At 35.8% G+C, this 13,818-nt stretch overlaps 1 protein-coding gene across 1 annotated transcript; it reads left to right on the top strand.

Moving 5' to 3' along the window:
• Nucleotides 1-5,763, top strand: LOC146932945 (tobamovirus multiplication protein 3). Its single transcript, XM_085704668.1, has 11 exons — nucleotides 1-420; nucleotides 501-591; nucleotides 690-742; nucleotides 865-957; nucleotides 1,071-1,142; nucleotides 3,635-3,707; nucleotides 3,815-3,860; nucleotides 4,266-4,329; nucleotides 4,437-4,490; nucleotides 4,571-4,648; nucleotides 5,203-5,763. The coding sequence occupies exons 1-11, from the start codon at nucleotides 253-255 to the stop codon at nucleotides 5,293-5,295; spliced, it is 885 nt and encodes a 294-aa protein (XP_085560794.1). The 5' UTR covers nucleotides 1-252; the 3' UTR covers nucleotides 5,296-5,763.
• Nucleotides 5,764-13,818: the final 8,055 nt, after the last annotated feature.

The raw sequence follows: 13,818 nt of genomic DNA, 5'->3' as shown, positions 1-13,818 counted from the left end.
ACCTTAGCGACGTTACCCTCCGTTATCTCTCGCTAATCTAAATCCCAAATTATTTCTCCATCGCCGGCCACAAAACAAAACCCAACAAAAAACAACCAAACAAAACAAAACGATAATAATAATTTGATTACAAATTTTGTTTCTTCTTTCTGTTCTGTGTTTATCTATCTATCTATCTATCTCTATTTTCATTGTTGAAGATTAAATTAAAAGCTGCAATAAATAAATAAAAAAAAATAATTGAGCGATTCGATGGTGACCAGAGGCGTGCCGGCGGAGGCGGTGATGGCCGTGGTCACCGCCCTTGACTTCACGGAAACATCCAATTGGTGGAGAGACATCAACAACTCTCCTCTCTGGCAGGACCGTATCTTCCACCTCCTCGCTATCCTCTATGGAATCGTCGCCGCCATCGCTCTGGTTCGTTTTCTCCCATTTTCGTTTCTTAGGGTTTTATTTCAATCCAATTTTATTTATTGATTTTTTGTTGTCAATTTTAGGTTCAACTTGTTAGAATACAATTAAGAGTACCGGAATATGGTTGGACCACGCAGAAGGTCTTTCACTTTCTCAATTTTTTCGTCAATGGGGGTTTGTATCATTCAAATTATCTTTCTTTTTTTGTTGTTGAATTTTTTGCTTTGAATTTCTTATCAACTTTTGTTGTTCAACTATGATTTTGATTGCAGTTCGATGTTTTGTTTTCGTTTTCCGGCGAGATGTCCAGAAGTTACAGCCAGAGGTATGAACATCTCATTGTAGCTATTTATTCTCATACTCACTTAGGACAATCGTTCCGAGAGAACCAGAATTCAATCACATAGTTGCATTTAATTCTAAAGGTGAAATATTGTGTGTATGTAGATTGTGCAACATATCCTACTTGACATGCCAAGTCTTGCTTTCTTTACCACATATGCACTTTTGGTGCTCTTCTGGGCTGAGATTTATTACCAGGCAAGTTTTACTTTTTTTGTTTTACTACTATTTATTTACATTTTTAAATAGCAACTTTATATTGGTAATTTGTTATTTCGCAGCCTGATTTCATGTTTGATCATGTTTTGCAGGCACGAGCTGTATCTACCGATGGTCTGAGACCAAGTTTCTACACAATTAATGCTGTGGTTTATGTTATTCAGGTGAAAAATCTTGCCCATGATTGCACTTGTGGTCAAAATAGTTGTTTTTTTTTTTTTTTGTGGCAATGGATGTTGTGTGCAACCTGTTTACATTTTCATCTTGTGTTTCTTAGCTTATGTAGAAACATTTACAGTATGTTTTGCGTAATTCGTAATCATCGTTCACATAGCTCAATTCGTAATCATCGTTCACATAGCTCTTTCGTGCGTAATTCGTAATCATCGTTCCCCTCTGATCTCTGTGTGTATAGGATATATCAGGAGTTTTACTCTATAATTTTCACTTACTAGAAAATTTGAAAAAACCGGTCAGACAATCCTGAATTGAGCTGTTGACCTCACATTATAACTGGGTTAATTGCGTTGATTAACCAACTCCACCTTAAACAGGCCAAACCATGTAGAGTCGTAGACTTCTTTAGATTCATAGCACTGTATTCTCTATCAATCTTATTTTTTGCTTTGATGACGCGTAATTGCCAAACATTTGCCAAACATTGTTAGTTTTTTAGTTGTCTGGTAACTTCCCATTGAATTTGCTTGTGACTCTGCCAGACTGTAACCACATATAATGCCTAACGAATTTCTCTATTGAATCCACCTGTCTTGAAATTTTCTGGTAATTTCCAATTGTTCACTATCATTGTATCAGGATGAATTTGCATTCCTTATATTATACTGTTACTCTTACTTCGTCAAAATCTGTTTGTTTCAAAAGCTTTCCAGTCTCCATGACTCAATTTTAGTATTAGTTTTTTACTAATCAGCTAGAATGTTATCATCATCTACCAAAAGTAGGTGTTTGAGGCACTTGTTCTGAATATGTGCGGTAAGTATGTACGTTGTACAATACAGACGGGAAAAAGATGAAGTCAGAGGCAGCTGTTGCTGTAAGCCTGTTATACGAATAATCATCACAACCACTAGACAACACTGCTACATAGAGCCTATTGCCACACATATTCATGCCTTACACCAAAGACAATATCCACACATACCTGAACGCTCACCACTTAACATGTACAGAATCATTATCATAAAAAACTTTGTCACTTGCACTGGTCCTAATCTGCTATCTAAACAGTGTATAACACCAGAACATACCAAAGCCACCAGTCAGCCCCAAGAAGTCAATTTTTAAGTACCAAAGAAAATAGCCGGAGAAAAGGTCACTAGAAATCCCTAGCAGATCCAAAAATTCCTTGAAAGTCGCCGGGCACTGTTTTATTCAACAGACCTGCAAGCTGCTAGACAACCTTTCTTGGACCAGAAACGCACCAGCCCAGATAGAAAACTCATGCGCAGAAGTGAAAAATGGCAAAAGGAACAAAAACACATTAAGTCGAGCCAAATTACACTGAAAGGCTTAAATCATAGTGCTGGAATGTTGCCATGTGTTTGTTCACCGACACACCTTCCCAACCATTTACATTTTTCTATGTGTTGGAATTGAGTCCCCAGTCACCCAATAATGCATTGCTTAGCCTCATGTACGCTGCCACCAGTCTTCTAACTGATGTTATTCAACTATGAACAGTTGATCACTTGGACAACTCCTTGCTGACTTCCTAAAACTTCAAACGCCTGTCACTGTAGGCTCCCATGCCCTTCAAATATGATATTTTTCATGATCTCTCTTTAATTTTTTTTTTTCTTGTCACAATGTTGAGAAGTTACTCTATAGAATATTACAAGTAAACGAATAATTGGAATGTAAAAGAGTTCTATGGGCATATTCCTGAAAAAAAGTTATATGGACCTTAACACTGCAGAACAGATAGACATTGAAGGTGGATGATACCACTCTAATAAGAATAAGGGTAGAGAATAAGGAAAAAAGAGAGAAAACAACTTCAGGTGATAAACTGAGAATATAATTGATAATGTACGATGTTCCAATATCTTAGCCTAATACTCATTCATATTTAATACTAATAATTTGGTCAAGTATTGATAAGTCCACTAACCATAAAACCAACAGCCTAACTACGGAAACAATCGATGAAGATACTATAAAATAATCTAAAAGTACTCTTCATACTCTTCCACAGAATTTATTAAAAATTATTAAACATTTGCCTCTGTCTTTGACCTTTGTTATCAGTTCTGTTATTCTATACTCCCTCCGTCCCGGATTAACTGAGCCATTTACTAAAAAAAAATGTCCCAAAATAACTGAGCCATTTCAATTTTCAATACTACTTTCATCATTCCCAATTCAATATATTCCACTTTTTCCCCTTTATAACTCTAATTAATACTACTTTCATGATTCCCAATTCAATATATTCCACTTTCCCCTTTATTTATACATTTTTCTTAATAAGTGTGAAATGAGCCAAGGGCTCAATTAATTCAGGACGGAGGGAGTAATATCTATTCAGAATTTGAAATAGTTGCTACTTTGATGTTGACTTGTTTTTTGTATTTGCTGATATCTCTTTTATTTGTATTTTTTTATAAACACTAGTATTTTATTTAAAATGTTTCAGATTGCTTTGTGGTTGATATTATGGTGGAAACCTGTCCGCATGCTGGTGATTTTATCGAAGATGTTCTTTGCAGGTTTGTCTGTTTGTGTTTTTGTTTCATTTTGTGTGTTTGGACCAGGGGTCAACTATCAGATCTGAACGATCATAACATTAATCAGGTTTTCCTATACATGTATGTAGGGGTCTCTTTGTTTGCAGCCCTTGGCTTTCTACTCTATGGTGGAAGGTAATTGTCTGTATAAATTTTCAACTGCATTTGATGTGTTTGGACTTTGGAATATTGAATGGAATTAATGCACCTGGGTTACAAAATAACAGTCACTTATGAATTTGCCTTGTCTGAAGTGAAAAAATGAAAAATAAAATAAAAATAACAGATTAGCATATATAGAAGCAATCTAAGTTCTTGAAACCTATGCTGGTTTTCTGAAATTGTGAAATTCCATTATTGCAAAAACATGGTCACTATGTATAAATATTTTGTCTATGGTCAGTGTTCCATTTAGGCTCTGTACAGAATATTTCTAATACTAAATTTTAAATGTTATAAGTTTACTTGCATTAGGCATATACTTCAGTATCCTTTGATCACCATACCCACTGTACCTTTTCTGTGCGTGATCTATGACAGATTATTCTTGATGCTACAACGCTTTCCTGTTGAATCTAAAGGTCGTCGCAAGAAGCTACAAGAGGTACTCAATTTTACATGGAATTATGTTTGATTGCATATCATAAAGGGTCCGTTCATCCCTCTCTCCTTTCCTTTCCCCTGAGTATTTACCTGCTCTTTCTAATGCAGGTTGGCTATGTGACTACCATATGTTTTTCATGCTTCCTTATCAGATGTGTTATGGTTAGTGGTTTTTTTCTTTAACTCTATGATTCTTGTTGATTGGTTTTTAAACTGAGTTTGATCATATTTTACTGTGTCAGATGTGCTTTAATGCATTTGATAAAGCGGCTGACCTTGATGTCTTGAACCATCCCATTCTAAACCTTATATATTACCTGGTGAGTTTGTTTATTAGATTCCTTGTAACATTCAATTTGAGCTCATAAGGTTAATGATGTTTTGAACCCACTGTTGAAAGCTGACATTCCCCTGCCTGAATTTTTTCTACAACCACTGAATTATGTGTTAGTTTTATTAACCTGCCTAAATTAATTTTTTCTGGCGTGCGATTTGAAGCTAGTCTTGGATTCTTGGTAAGGTCGTTTTCACATGAAACCTAATTAGCCAGTGAATTTGTAAGTCAGATAATCAAGTCATTGTTGTTTCAAATTCCTCCAATTCATATTGTTAGGGATCTATCTTTAGCAACATTCCGACCTGAGAAATTTTCTCTTGGGAAATGGTTAATTGGTGTTTTAATGTCCATGTAAAAAGGAAATTATTTGCTGCTATGAGGTATTAATAATTGTAATATCTCCGATGGTTACAGAATTATTTTACTCGGTTATTAACATTTGGTGTAAAGTGTAAGTCATGAAAAAGGGTGTTTGTTCATCGTGCTATAGGTCTCTCAACTACGATTCGTCATAACTTTCTTACATTTTTGCTGCAGTTGGTGGAAATATTGCCTTCTTCTTTGGTCCTTTTCATTTTGAGGAAGCTACCGCCTAAGCGAGGTATCACACAGTATCACCCAATTCGCTGAAAAGATTATGGCGAAAACTTAGTCATGAGGCATCATTAGAGGTTACATGTTTCTTGGATGTTTCTGCACTCCAAGGATAATTTCTAGAGGACAGAGAAGTCCGTATTTTGTATGTCGAGTGAGAAAGCTAATATCTTGGATTTAAAGTTCTCCTTAAGGTTTGTAGATTATGAAACGTGACATTATATGGATTGTCAAACGTGTTGGGCTATGTTCTGTATAATAAGATATATACTTGCACAAACAAAACAAAAAAAGATATATACTTGCATTGTCTATGGGAAAATGTCGGTGCCTTTTCATGTTCAGCAATTCAACACATTGAGCAAACTTTTTTGGGAGAGGACTCTGATACTGATATATTTGTAAAATAGTTTTGAAGTTTTAATTCCTGTAACTGTTACAAGTGGGTGGAATGTACTATTACTTTTCAGCCACGATCTAAATATTTCATTCAATTACTGTGTATCCCTACTTTCCTTTTTTTGTGAAGCTTAAATTTTCCTTTTGACATAAGCATAGCCTTGAATTTCAATTTTTTCTGATATTCTGTGCTAGTTCCTCAAATTTCATGGTTGAGCCTGATTATCCCTAAAGTTTATGTTGACAAAGCGTAGTGAAATTTTCCTTTCTGGAAAGTTCACTCTTCTTTAGCCTTGTTTCTTGGTTACCCTTGAGTTCTTAGTGTCTATGTTGTCCAAGTTATGTTCCACCCTCATGACAAACCAAGTTTGTGATGTGGCATGAAGAAGATTATTAACATACCATAGAAAACAAAAGTATTGAAAATGCAGAACATACTATAGCTAGAATCTTAGAAGATCAAAGAATTCATACCTGGGAACTATTTGCTTGAATTTGATGATGCCATCAATCAAAAGCATGCATGCTTCTCCGATGACGGATCTTGAGGCTCTAGTTTGATGAAGGGCTCTGTGTTGTGAATTGGCTTCTTTAGCATATCATTTCGATTTCAACTTGCATTAGTATCAAATATCGGACAGACAGTATTTGAATGTTTGGTTTGACTTCCTTCAGTGAAAGATGGTAGGTTTGAATCATTGACTATACCATAGCATGTGAACTGTGTTATGTTTGGGTTACGAAATAAAGTGAGAGAAAAAAGAAGAATAAAAGTTTTTTTCTTCTTATTCTGTAGAAAATAAAAGAAAAGGAAAGAGCAAATTTTTATAAAATAAATAAATAATGGATAGAACGATCGTAAATACTCTTTTACACAGTTGACGCATCCAAACACACATTATACATTATATTGGTAACCTCGTGCAATCATGTTATTGTGGAGTAAATGTGATACGCAAACTATAATCCTTGTTGTGCAAAATATAATTGCTTTTTAGATCTGAATGAAGATTGAAGAGGTTAGTGTTTCAATCAACATGATCAATAGATCATAGAAATCATAGAGCGGAAAGTAGAGTTGAGACAAAAACTTAAGGTATTAGAACCTTAACTAGATATCTACTTCATCATCAAATTAAATGTCACATTTGGATTATGTGTAGTTTTTAGAAAAATGATTAGATAAGTTGATTCCAATAGTAAAACTAGTATTATTTATGGAAATATCATTAATTGTACTTCGTAGTTAAGTAGAATAAAATTTTATAAAGAACAGTATATTAGTAGAAAAAAATGTTGCATTGATATTCTAAGTCGACAATTATTTCCAGACAAAAAAAATGCAAATGTGGTGCATTCTGAGACGGAAAAAGTATAGGAACTATGTATTGCATTGAAATTTGTGTATGTTTGGATGTGAAACACATTTGTGAAAACCACAACAACGCATAAACTTTGTTTTCTCGTTTCTGAAATCACGACAACTTTGTCTCGAGAATCGCATAGACAAGCAATGGCGGCAAAACGAAGCAGATCTAAACATATGCTTTGTAGTCTTTAGAATGAACAACGTGAATTAAACCCTCTTATCCTATAACAAGAAACTTATTTCTAATTACAAATGTTAATAATTAGTTGTTAAATTAGTTTTTTTTTTCTTCGTCTGAGTTTGAATCTAAGAACTTCAATTTCTTATCTCTTAACTCAAACCAGTGATTTACACAACCCCTCAATCCTATAAGAAGGAACTAAACTCCCCTTCCTTACTAGTCACGGGCTAGTTGTTGAACTAATGATAACCTTGAGCGGTTGTGTGCCCCTACAAAACATTAGGAACTCGAAACATTCCAACTTCATGAAAAAGGACGTATTTTCCTTTTAACAAAAATATTTTTTTGTCGAATAGTCTAATGGTTGGGGGCTTACACATTTTAAAGGCTTAATTGGACATTTGGTCCTCTAAATAATTATGTGTTTACATTTTGGTCCCATAAGTTGTAAAACTCACATTTTGGTCCTCTTGGTTTTGCTCCGTCAGTCAAAAATACCCTTTCTGTCAAATAAGTGAGTTTGCCGTTAGTGAGTGCACACGTGGAGGATCCAACGTGGCACGTATATAAGGCCTGGCTTGGACTTAGAGAGAGAAAGCAAGCTGTTTTAGAAACTGAAAGGGTTTTAGAGATAGAGAGAGAACGAAGCACAAGCACTTGAAGCTGTGGATTGAAGGAGAAAGAAAAATCTGTGTTTTCGCGAAAGTTGAAGACGAAAATGCCTGCAGAGGACGACGATTTTGATGCTCCGATTGATGAGGTAAGTATTCACCGTCGTTTATGATGCATAGTTAAGGTTTTTCTTATTTCCGGTTTAGGGTTTCGGTTTCTGGGATTTGATGGTGGTTTCTGGGTTTGTTTTCTGGTTTAGGGTTAGGGTTTGAATAAAAAACACATTTTTAATCAAATATTTATTTGGTTTTAGGGTTTTCGTTAAACATGTTTAAATGTCGTTTTAATCTTCATCTGGGATTGGGTAAAGTTGATATTTGCTATTTGTAACAGATGGAAGGTAGATTTGCGTTGGTTCTACACCATGGGGGGAGTTTAGTGAATTTCACCATGATGGCTATGAAGGCACACATACTGTGTTAGAATGTGAACCAGACTATTGGAGTTACTTCTCTTTGCTAGCAACTATTAAGAGACTAGGTTGCCCCATGATTAGGCAACTTTGGTACTATGACCCTTATATGTTGGAAGACTTCATTAGGTTGAATAGTGACAATGGTTGTAGAAGGATGCAAGCCATAGCAGAAATGAATGGTAGGGTTCACCTTTATGTAATACACAGTGTAGATGCCCCAGAAATTCATAATTTGAATCCTTTAGATGAAGCAAATGACTTCCCTGTACCAAATGCTGGTGTTGTGTTGGAGGAAATAGTGGAGGAAGGGCAAAATGTGGGAGGTGCAGTGTTGAATTTACCTATGATTGAATACCCAGTAGAAATTAATGGGGAGATGGCAATGGTAGAGCCTATGGTGGAAGATCAGGGAAGTGGTGAGGCTATGGTGGAAGATGAGGGAAGTGCTGAGGTTATGGTGGATAAAGAGGTAAGTTCTGAGGTTATTGTTGATAAAGAGAGAAGTGATGAGAGGTTATGGTGGAAAATGAAGAAAACAAGGGAGATGAGGGTAATGTAGTAACTATGGAGAGTGAAGTAGGAGGTGACATGGATGGTGGGGATGCTGGTGGGACCAATGGTGTGGTAAATGAGGAGAATAATATAATTGATAAGGGTCCCACAAAAGTGAATGAAACAAATGAGGTGGGGTCCACTGAGGTTGGTGGGGGAATAAATAATGACATAAATTGTGAAGGGCCATCTGTTGTTGAGAGTACTGGTGAGGAGGGAGCCAAAACAGGTCTAGAGGAAGATTTGTGGGATGGTCTGGAGCAAATTAACTTAGGGGATGAAATTGGGGGGATCTGGGAAGGAGAGCAAAGGGAGGACAGTGCTCTGGACATTTCTTTTGATGACTCAGATGAAGAGATTGGGGATGCAGACAACTTTGGTGGTGAGGTAGGTGATGAAGTTGTAGGTGAAGAAGTTCATGTTGAAGCAGCTGTTGTTCAAGAAAATGTGGTTGAAGAAAATGTTGTAGCAGCTGAAATTGTTCATGATGAAGTTGTAGGTGAAGTGACTGAGGCCACACAAACTGAAGGTGAAATTACTCAAGGAGCAGCAAGTGGTAGTAAGCCAAAGAGTAAAAGGGGAAGACCAAAGAAACAGAGAAAAAGGGCTACTAAACCTGTGTTTGAAGATGAGATATTGGCTGGGCAAGTTAACAGAAATGAAGTTGGTGGGGAAGAAATTGGTCAGTCTAGCATTGTGAGGGATAGGGGATTGAGTGATGAGGAGGAGTATAATAGTGATGTGTTAGATAGTCAGTCTGAAGATGAAGAAGAAAATGGAGGTAAGAAAGTTAAGTTTCTCACTTTCAAGCTTCCTGAGAACATGAGAGACTGTGAGTGGGAGGTAGGTACATACTTTGTTTCTAAGAAGGCTTTTCAGGAAGGTGTAAGAACTTATTCAGTACATGATGGTAGGCCTATAAAGTTTAGGAAGAGTGATAAGACAAGGGTGAGGGTTATATGTAAACTGCCTTGTAATTGGGAGCTATATTGTGTAAAGATACCAAATGAAGAAACCTGGCAATTGAGGAGGATAAAGGGCAAGCATAGCTGCACTAGGGCATTTAAGGTCAAGATGATGAATTCAGAATGGTTGGGTGGTAGGCTACATTCAAGGGTGAAGGACAATCCTGCACTGAAGTTGAAGACTATTGTGGAAAGAGCTCAAGAAAAATGGGGTCTGGGGGTAAGCTCACTAAGGCATATAGAGCTAGATCTAAAGCACTTGACATGGTTGATGGATCCTTTAGGGAGCAATACACTAGGCTTTATGACTATGCACATGAGCTTTTGAGGTCTAACAGAGGATCTAGTGTATTTATCAACACTATGCCATTCCAAGGGTCAGAAGAAGATCTTGAGGCACCTGGTGCTGTCTTGTGTCCCCATTTTCAGAGAATGTATGTTTGTTTCAAAGGATGCAAGGAGAGCTTTTTCAATTGTAGAAAAATAATTGGACTAGATGGTTGTTTTTTAAAAGGTTACTATGGTGGGCAGCTCTTGGCTGCAATTGGAAGGGACCCTAATGATCAAATGCTTCCAATAGCATTTGCTGTGGTTGAAGGGAAACAAAAGAATCATGGAAATGGTTCTTGGAGCTGCTCATTGCTGATCTAGGTGGTCCTGGATTGTGCTTGACTTACACTTTTATAAGTGATCAACAAAAGGTAAATTCAAGTTATAATTTATGTTGAATCAAATTTCTTTTATTTACTTTACATTGTATTTAACTTTCACATATATACAATGTAGGGACTTTTACCTGCTATGGATGAACTACTTCCTGGAGTTGACCAAAGGTTTTGTGTGAGGCATCTTTACAACAATTTTAGAAAGAAATATCCTGGAAAGAAGTTGAAGGAATTGATGTGGAAGGCAGCAAAGGCAAGTTATGATAATGCATTCAATGATGCAATGGCAGAGATAAAACAGATAAGTGAAGGAGCTTATGAATATCTTATGAAAATCCCTGCAAAACATTGGAGCAAGTCTAAGTTCACAAGTGGACCACTATGTGACACTCTGGTGAACAACATGTCAGAAGCCTTTAGTTCCACTATTGTTATAGCTAGGGGAAAACCAGTGGTGACAATGTTTGAGGACATTAGAGTATACTTGATGGAGAGGTGGGAAACAAGTAGACAGAAGATTGCAAGGTATGAGGGTGTGGTCCTTCCCAACATTAAGAAAAGAATTGAAAAAGAATCTGCATACACCAATAACTGGCTGGTTAGGTATGTCATCATTTTGCAAATTTGTATATTAAATTCACATTATGCTGAAATTATGGAATATGTTATGATATTTTGTGTTGCATTATCTAGGAAATCAACTGAGCATGATTATGAAGTCAGGCACATAGCTTGTCAAACAAATGAGAAGTATCATGTCAATCTGCTTAGGAGGGAATGTGACTGTAGGAGATGGCTCTTGACAGGATTGCCATGTTGTCATGCCATCTCCTGCATGAAGTCCCAAGACATGAACATAGATGACTATGTTCCTGATTGTTACAAGAAGGAAAGGTATGCAACTTGCTACAACAGTGTGATCTACCCAGCAAATGGACAATGTTTATGGGAGAGAACTAAATATGTTGATCTTCAGCCACCACCAATTAGAAGGCAACCTAGCAGGCCAAAGAAGAAAAGGACTAACAAATAAACATGACTCGAGTTGCCACTAATTCTGCATAACAATATTGTTCCTAACACTAAGCAAACACCAAACCAAAATAATCCAAAAATCAGAGACATCTTCAACCAAAATCTTGTCTTCCCCAATTCATTCTTAAACTTTGTATTCTTTTTCTCCAACTTTGCAATTTTCAGATCCCTATCATCAGTGAACTCTTCATCAACTAACTTGAAGAAACTGCAACCCTTGTCAAATTGATTTTTGTAGTTTCTGCAACCCCAGAACTTTTTTCCACATTTTGGATTGTAGCTATCTGTGACAGTTCGAACAACTGTTTCTTCTCCACACCTGCATTCCGTGATTCCTCTCTTTCTGAGACTAGAACCAACAGACCCAGCTGATTGACCCATTTGTTTGGACATTTTTCAGATTCGAATTTGACTGGAGGTAGAGGAATGATGGAGAAAACTGGCGATTTCAAAGAGAGAGAGAGTTGAAGATGAAGATTTCAAAGAGATAGAGAAGAAGATTGAAGATGAAGATTTCGAAGAGAGAGAGAGAGGAGAGGAAAAACAAAGATTTCGAAGAGAGAGAGAGAGGGGAGGAAGAAGATTGAAGATGAACCCTAATTTTCGACCCTTATATACGTGCCACATTGGAGCCACGTTGGATCCTCCACGTGTGCACTCACTAACGGCAAACTCACTTATTTGACAGAAAGGGTATTTTTGACTGACGGAGCAAAACCAAGAGGACCAAAATGTGAGTTTTACAACTTATGGGACCAAAATGTAAACACATAATTATTTAGAGGACCAAACGTCCAATTAAGCCCATTTTAAATATGGAGAAGTGAGGAGTTCGAGGTTCAAACTCTAACCCCTGCATAATATTGTTTTTTTGCAGCTACCAACTAATTGTGCTCACAGGACTAACAATAATGTTTTTAACACATTTTTTAGGAGAGAACGCAAGCGTTAGGAACACACAAATATGACATTGTATGTGTCTCTTATAAATATCAAATACATTTATTTATGCTTTTATGGTGAAATTTTATTTTTTCTAATTTTAAAAAAAAATATATAGATAATAATATAAGGATATTTTGTCAAAAAAAAAAAAACCCACTTGACTTGCCTTAATGATGTTTGGTTTGGCACGTTTTTGGTTTTGTTTCTCTCAATGTACCAAGTTTGAATCCTCTATATGTCAATTTCGGTGGATTGGTCCATACAAAATTTTGCTAAGACTTAAAATGAAACATCCTTCAAGTGGATAATTGAATCCTTCGAATTAGTCGGTTCCAAAGTAGGATATCGAGTTAAAAAAAAAAAAAAAAACTTCCATATGTTTGCAACCACAAAAACTTGTTTGTATCTCATTAAGGGTGCGTTTGTTTCAGCTTTAAAAAAAATAGATTTTGGGTTAAAAGAATCTAGAGATTTTTTTTTAGAGGTTTTCTAAAAAAATCTAAAGCTATTTCTGCTTGTTTACTAACAAAAAAAATCATTTTTTTAAGATTTGAAACTCTTACCCTTGAGTTTCTTGTGTTTAGAGAAAAAAAATAGATTTTGGAAAAGCTACTTAGAATAGCTTTTCATTTTGAGGCTAAAAATGATTTTTTTTAACAAGATGAATTTTTTAAAAATCTTAAACAAACACTACAAAAATGAAAAAAGTGATTTTTTAGTTAAAAAAATAGATTCTTTTTCAAAAAAATCTGAAACAAACAGGCGCTAAGCTTAGAATGCCTCGTTAACCAATAAAATGCAAGATTCATATCAACGTGTCCTTGGTTTTTAGGAGAGACAAACACAAATAATTCAGTGGATGATTTCGGACCTTGTGATCAGAGTATGATTAATAGTCTTATGATCTCTTAGATGGCTATAGAGTAGAGGATCATTTTAGAGCAATAATGATATTCTGACCGAGATGGTCGTGCACAATTGTCTGACAGTCTCCGACATTAAAGAATCAAATCTGCCGGATTTGTTTCCTCTGCCGGATTTTAACCAGCGTTTTAAATTTACTAATTTTATTACCAGAATAGTGCTGAAGGGAAATAAAGAGCAAAATTAGATATGGCATCATTTTATTGGGCACAAAAGTAGAATTCCCTATTATTATTTTCATTGAATCCTCAAACATAGCTCAAAAAATTGTGAATGTGGAGTAACTTAGTGTGTGAAATTAATAAAAAAAAAATTAGAATTTTATAATGGTCTATAATTGAAAATAATCTATGATATAAATTTTTGTTCTGGTCAAATTAATCTTTATTCTTAAAGAGTAATGATATTTTGACATCCATTTGATGACAACTTTGTTG

This window comes from Medicago sativa, chromosome 4 (genome assembly GCF_051527215.1).
Source record: "Medicago sativa cultivar Bolivia chromosome 4, Bolivia_mono, whole genome shotgun sequence".
Taxonomy (NCBI): domain Eukaryota; kingdom Viridiplantae; phylum Streptophyta; class Magnoliopsida; order Fabales; family Fabaceae; genus Medicago; species Medicago sativa.
Note: the sequence above shows the minus strand (reverse complement) of the source record. Positions and strands in the feature narration are given on the sequence as shown.

Excerpts from the sequence above, each read along its gene's own strand:
- LOC146932945 (XM_085704668.1), top strand. The coding sequence starts at position 253 with ATGGTGACCAGAGGCGTGCCGGCGGAGGCGGTGATGGCCGTGGTCACC. Across the intron at positions 592-689 it reads CAATTTTTTCGTCAATGGGG|TTCGATGTTTTGTTTTCGTT; the intron begins GTTTGTATCATT and ends TTTTGATTGCAG. Across the intron at positions 4,491-4,570 it reads TCCTTATCAGATGTGTTATG|ATGTGCTTTAATGCATTTGA; the intron begins GTTAGTGGTTTT and ends TTACTGTGTCAG.